This window comes from Agrilus planipennis, unplaced genomic scaffold (genome assembly GCF_000699045.2).
Source record: "Agrilus planipennis isolate EAB-ADULT unplaced genomic scaffold, Apla_2.0 scaffold219, whole genome shotgun sequence".
Taxonomy (NCBI): Eukaryota; Metazoa; Arthropoda; class Insecta; order Coleoptera; family Buprestidae; genus Agrilus; species Agrilus planipennis.
The window spans coordinates 376,862-384,042 of record NW_020439309.1 but is presented as its reverse complement, the minus strand read 5'-3'; the positions used below and the strand labels follow the sequence as shown (position 1 = coordinate 384,042).

General features: G+C 34.1%; 1 protein-coding gene across 1 annotated transcript in view; it reads left to right on the top strand.

Annotated features, from left to right (window-relative positions):
• LOC108739381 (sestrin homolog) overlaps positions 1-7,181 on the top strand; it is a gene marked incomplete at its 3' end in the record, with an annotated part of 175,954 nt that overhangs the window by 19,776 nt on the left and 148,997 nt on the right. The window contains 1 exon segment of the mRNA XM_025978517.1: positions 1,908-2,464. Within this exon segment, the coding sequence (XP_025834302.1) occupies positions 2,018-2,464 (447 nt within the window).

The following is a 7,181-nucleotide window of genomic DNA, read 5'->3' as shown; positions in this document are numbered from 1 at the left end:
TTTGTATTTTAAATGCTAAATGCAAAATACGTATTTTCAAAATACATTTTTCAAATAAATACTTTTTTGTAATACTTCATTAATTTTCTATATTTACTTAAGTATAAAATATTTTTTAAGAAAACCTTCCAGGCATTTTCTCATTTTTTAAATATTGGCATTTTTCTAGTCTAATAGTGGTATTTGCACTATATCACCAGCTGCGAAAATTGAGTATGATTAATATTTCTTTTGTTTGAAGTAATTGAGATATAGTGTTTCTACCTTGCCATTGTTTCTTCAGTTCAGCAACAAATAATTCTTTTATATACTTCCTTATTTACCTTGTCACCCGTTTTAATTGGAAAAAAGACACTCATGCCAAAATGGTTTGTTTACCGTGAAAGATCAGAGCCAAAATAGGGTTTCAAATCATTTTATTGATGTAAAATCAACATCAGTTAATCATATCAAAATATTTACAACCGCATTTAATTTCCGATGTTTTACACATTTTAATAAAAAAAAGAAACGAAATCCATAGTTTCTTTAGCTTTGGGTTCTTTTAATTGTTTTTTAAGACTTTTACACAGCTAGCGTGTATCAATTCGATATTGTTTTGCTGGCTGTTTTGTCGTAATTCATAGAATTTTTTAGTTTCTTGCTAAAGATACGATAAGTGGTGATTTGGCAGGTGCTGATATCAATTTGGAACTTCAAAATTCCATGGACCATGACATTAAACCAGGAAAACAATATCGATCCAATATGTTAGATCGTCAATTTCCAAGAAATTTAGATTTTTTTGGGCTTTCATCAGTTAAAGAATTAGAAGGCATTCGTGGATTGTCTCTTTGTCCTCTTTTTATGCTTCTAATAACTCCAGAGTCCAATATGAGCAATTTTCATTCATAATTTTATATAATGATTGATCGGTGATACTAGCAAAATTTTTAACGGCAAAAAAGCATTTTGCATTTACGTTAGGAAAAGTATTTTGAATAAAATACAAAATGCTTTTCTCAATAGATATTTAAATCTATTTTCTATATATATATCTAAATGAATTGCTCTTCGTTAGTCTCGCTAAAACTTCAGAACGGATGGACCAATTTGGCTAATTTTGGTCTTGAATTATTTGTGGAAGTCCAGAGAAGGTTTAAAAGATGAATGAATATGAAAGTTGTTAACTATCTTTTCAGGTTATTTTTATTGTCACAAATTAAATTTCTGAACGCAACCATAATATTTGACATTTGACAACCAACTAAATATGTCGATCCATCCTATACGTATTATGGATTCCTTTTGTTTGTTTTAAGTTTATTTTATACAAAAGTTTAGGTATGTTTTATTTTGTATTTGCATTTTAAATGCAAGTATTTCAAATAAACCACATCTCTGCATGGCCTTAACGGTAACAGGGGTTTAATACGTACATTCCTAACTATATTTAATTAAATCCTGACGCTTTAGTTGAGTATGTTTTTTACGGCAAGAGAGAAGTGTAGTCTAGGCGACAGGGAGATGTTTGCTAATACGTATTGTGACGTACCGTGATATTTTTTGTCTACGTTTTAAGTTTCTTTTTTCTAAATGCACAACATTCGTAGTGCAAAAATTGTTCATTTCGGTTGCTAGCATGAGGGCTAACGTTAAAAATATATAGATTGGTGCCGTTGGACCACTAGGAGGCTTAAAGCGTATGCAGCAAATTAATGAGGTAAGTGATCTTATCACGATAATGTACCTGTCGCCTGCTGCACTGGTGTCCGAACACGTGACCGTAATTATTGTACTTCGTTGTCGCATAAAAAAAAGTGTGAAACGTTCCATTTTTTATCTATTATGCTCTTTGTTTTTCATTATTGTTTGATCATTTTTTGTAATGTTACGATATTTTAAATGAGATAATTTTTCTTTTGCAGGTGCTAAAGTGTCGCTATTTTGTCGTTTTCCGCATACAATCAATAATCAAAACTTCCCAGTATTGCCGTTTAGTATTACAAAATTAATCGTTTCGTTTTTCGGGGTAACAATGTTCGTCCAAACCGAGTACAGTAATAAATCGAACAATAATAACAACGAACTTACGCGATCGTCGCCGTGTGAACCGACCACTGAAAATTGTGACGTCATTTTTAAAGACTTTGACGTGATAACGCGGTTTTGTATGCCTATATGTTCGCGCGACAACGAAATTCGAGAAGTGGCGCTGGATGTAATTTCTAAAACGGTTGAGAATTGGCTTGACGGTGTTGGCAGCCCTAAACACTATCGTTTCGCTGACAGGCGAAGGGTTGTTGCGACGGGTGCTGTAGGAGGATGCGCTTACGCCGACATAACAGACAACCTGTTTTCAGAAATATCCATCGAGTACCTCGATCTCGTTACCCTACATTTACCCATCATACTGAGGCTGTCGCTTAGTTGTCCGTTCGTCAATGTCAGGGAGAAATGTGAACATATCCTAGATGTAGTTAAGGTTAGTACCTTAGCAAGTAGTTTTCGTAATTTTAAATATCTTGTGCAGCATATTGGACTAGAGTTCGCTACGCCTATACATGTCTAACAACTGTTTTAACATGAATCTACTAATAAAAGTAATTATGAAAAGAATGGATCAAATACGATGTGCTAATCAGAGACAATAATATCCACATTGTATTCATAAGGCCTTTTATGTTTTTTTCACAATTTCTGTATTTTACTTACAAGTTTATTCGATATATATAAATTTTACAAAACACGATTTTATTAGTCGAAAGCTGCAGGTGCCTATTTTTTCCCCTAATTGGTGCAATTTGGACTCCAATGGGCGGGGGGTATATATATGTATATCATCCACTTCTTGCGTTCTAGCTCCGAGGGGCATGGTCTAGAGGTTTAGACCATTGCTTAGCACTCGGGGGCACGTCGGTTCGATTCCGGGTCCGTCTGCTTTGGTCCAAGTTTTTCTGTAGGTTCCTTGGATAACTTAGGCAAATGTTGGGGCAATAATATTCCATAGATAATTTTTCATTCTCTTCTGTCTTCATCTCGTCCGTTTCACATTTCTCGCTTGAACCACCACCCACCCATTCCCACAATTCCTGAAAAAAGGCTGAAGAAGGCCTTCCGCCCTACCTTCCGGCGTAATCCAGAGGGACTGCCCGCCCCCCAGCATTAGTGGCTGGCGGGAATAAAACACCTAAAAGTTTTTTTTTAGTAGCTAGATCAGTGATTCCAAACCTGGGGGTAAATCAGTTATTCTGTGGGGGTAACAAAGAACCTAATAATTAAGATCTAATCTGATAAAATACGTAGCTAGATAGTAAAAATATAAAATTATAAATGTGTCGATGTTTATACAACTGTATGCACAATTAGTAAATATTAAACCAAACAAAATCGCATTTGAAAATTCTGTGATTCAGCATTTATCTGCAGCAATAAATTCACTGAAGCAATATTTTCCGGATATGGATAAAGACGAAGACCTGGCGGCCAAAGTGGAATATCTTGGAGTATGCCAGAATACTTCTTGCAGAGTAGAATTTCAAAATTATGATCGTAGCATATTTTGGCGAAAAGCTTGTGCCGAATATCCTGATCCAGCTAACAGAACTTTAAAAATGCCAATACCCTTTGCCACCACATGTAGATGTGAGAGTGGATTTTCAACTGTGGTTACCCTGAAGACAAAGACCAGAATCCTTATTAGTATTGAGTTACTTTACCTATATTAGTATCTTTTTCAATTTTTCGATTTTTCATCTCCATCCTATGATTCCTGTTATAGTAATAAGTAAAAAAAGTTCGTTGGTATAGTGCTGTGGCGACCCTCGCCTATTATACTATGTATTCTAGTCTTTTGTTTTGTACATATTAAGTCATTGTAAATAATATGTGACACTCTGTATATATATATAACTTCTGCTTTTCTTCAACTTGTAAATATTCTAACGAACTGTCTTTCTACTAACAGCATGTTAACAGTTTCTTTTCTGGATCTGACTTCCTGCCTTTTGGGTTTTGCCACATAAAGTAAAATAAATTCTCTACTTCTCTCTTCAACAAAGAGTTTTTCTTCATCGTCCATAATTACCCACAGTGCTTCTGGATTTTCACCGTGCATTTGAGGCTTTAAGCCGAGATCTTCTAGTTAAAAAACTAATGAAATATAATTTTGGAAAAAATGTGGTGGTTCTGAGATTATTTACATACAAAGTCACAACTAACAAAATAGAATGATGTAGTACCTTCAGCGCTGGGGAATAACAACGGGGTTCCGCAGGGAACAGTAATGGGACCCGATCTATTTGTCCTGTACATAAATGATATCGTGAAGGTAGCGAAGAAATGTGAGATACAAGTAACACTATTTTATTTTACGAACGTGAAAATATTAATGTGATTAATTATATAATTGAATGAAGACTTGAATAGGTTATATAAAAGGGGAAATATAAATAAGACCAAATTAATTATCAATAAAAAAATTGAGCCGGTATTCTTCTTCTTTCTAAATCTAACATTTTTTGAACATGCAAGTTATATATCGAAAAAGATCTCTAAAAAAATTAATATGTTGTGTAATATAGAATATGGATTAAGCTCATTATTTCTAAATCAATAATTTTACCACATTTGACTTGTGTTTGCGTCCAGTAAAATGTATATGAAAGTGTAATAGATAGAAAAGTATAAAATACGAGATCTGTTCAAAAGGTATCGCGAATTTTGAATTTCTGTGGGTTATGGATATTTGATTTTCGATTTTTTTGTGGCGTTATATTGGTACTCATGTCTCTCACTTATACCGACAAGATCGGCCATGTTGAATGTCCATTTAATTTTTGACAGCTGCTTTGCTAGCATGTGTTTTAGCTCGTTTTCAATTTTTGGGTATTCCAAAAAATGGATCAAAGAATCTGTATCAAATTTTGTGTGAAAAACAAAACGCATTCCGAATGTTGACTGTGGCATATGGTGAAGCTACCTTCGATCGAAGCAAAGTTTATCGGTGGTACAAAATGTTGTCAGAGGGCTTAGAAGATGTGAACGACGATAAGGGTGCTGGACGTCCAAGTACGTCAACAGCAAACGTAAACATTGATCTTTGTAAAGTAAATGGTATTGACTAATCGTCGAATCATCGTTAGATAAGTTGCTGAGGACCTAAACATATTGCTCTGCTCCTGCCAAAGATTTGGGCATTAGACGGGTCGCCGCGAAATTCGCACCAAAGTTGCTCAATTTCGAACTGTCTCTGTCCGCGACGACCCAAATTTGCTTCAGAGGGTCATAACCGGTGACGATTCATGGGTTTATGGTTATGACGTGGAAACCAAAGTTCAATCATCCCAGTGGAAGCTGCCGCACCAGCCAAGACCGAAAAAAGCGCGCCAAGTTAGGTCGAATGTGATGATTTTGCTTACAGTTTTCTTCGATCGCAGGGGCGTGGTACATCATGAGTTCTTACCACAGGGTAGAAAGGTTAATAATAATTTCGCAGCTACCGTACTCCCCAGATCTGGCCCTCTGTAATTTTTTCTAGTTCCCGAAACTGAAGAGGTCTATGTCTATGAAAGGACGACGCTACGCTACAGTTGAAGAGATAAAGACGGCATCGAAGGAGGAGCTGAACAAGATCACAAAAAATGATTTTTTGAAGTGCTTCGAGGATTGGAGAAAACGTTGGCAGAAGTGTATAATGTCTGATGGGAATTACTTTGAAGGGGACAAAATAGGTATTCATGAATAAATGAATAATTTTTGAAAAACAACACGAAATTCCCGATACTGTTTGAACAGACTTTGTATATGTTAAAAGAAACAAAATTCAGAATATAAATTTTCAATACAATATTGGTGATATATAAAATAAAAAATGGATTGTACCCAGATCACATTGTGGAGGGAATACGTTTTATACAGGATATAATACATACCTACAATACCAAGGCTAGAAACGATTTCTATATATTAAATGAGTCATCATCTTTTATGCAGAATGGTAAGAGTCACTAGAGTTAAATAATATACCGAACGGAATAAAGTGCTAAAATAATGTGTATAAATTCAAAGATACGCTTAGCACTCATATAGTTAATAAATATGATGTATAGTAAAGGATAACATAATTTATTATGGCTTTGTTTAGTTTTAGCTATAGAATAAAGGCTTTATTTATCCCTTTATCCCAGCTTAACAACTATTGTTTAGTGGTATGTTTTTCCCCTTAATCCAAAAGGGGGTCTCATTGTGTGCAAAATTACCTAACTTTTAAGGTAGTGGATTAAAAACGTAGCCTCAACAAAGCATCTGTTAATGTACAGAAGCCGCGGTGCATGAATTAAACTCATAGTTGTCTGGAATTTCTTAGTATAGCCATGTGTATTTCAGTGAAAGGTATTCGAGTAATTAGGTATGTTATAGATAATGAAATGTCTCTTCATTTAATGAGAACATCCAATAAAATATTAATTAAATTTTGTTTTTGTCTTCACGGTACGGATAGATATTGCAACTGGGTTTAATGATGCCTGCTACTTACTTTTTTATTCATTAGTCTTACCATAATGACTTTATCTTTTTGTATGAGATTTAATAGCGATCTAACATTTGTAATCATAATGCTTAAGATGTTTTTAACTGCCTTTAGATAAAAGAAATATTACATTGTTGCTATTATTTACATTATTTACAATTAATGTAAAAAGCTATTCTTACCAATTTGTGATAAACATACACATACTGAGTGTTCGAACTAAGGCGGTTTCGTCTATAATTATTTTAAAATACGTTTAATAAAAAACTGTTTTCATAAAGGGGGTCTGGAATCATATGACGTATATACAGAAAATATTTTCAGTCGAACACGGTGCTCGAGTTCTTGTGGGCATTATTTTAAATGAAACACCAAGTATATTGTTACATTTTCGGCTTCTTCATTTAATTTTATCACGGAGGGAAAAATTTTGTAAAGAGGTTATGAGGTTGTTTAAGCTACCCCAGTAGCACAACAATATTGGTAAAATATTATATTTACATATTGGTTCAATGATGGAAACGTCAGATTTTTTTTTATTGGCCCAATATAGATTGTGTTGGACCAGAACTGTCAATATATAATTTAATAAAGTATTTGTTTATTATACGAAAACTGTCTTTCATTTCCACAAAAAAAAACGAAATGACTTTCCGAACAACCCTATATT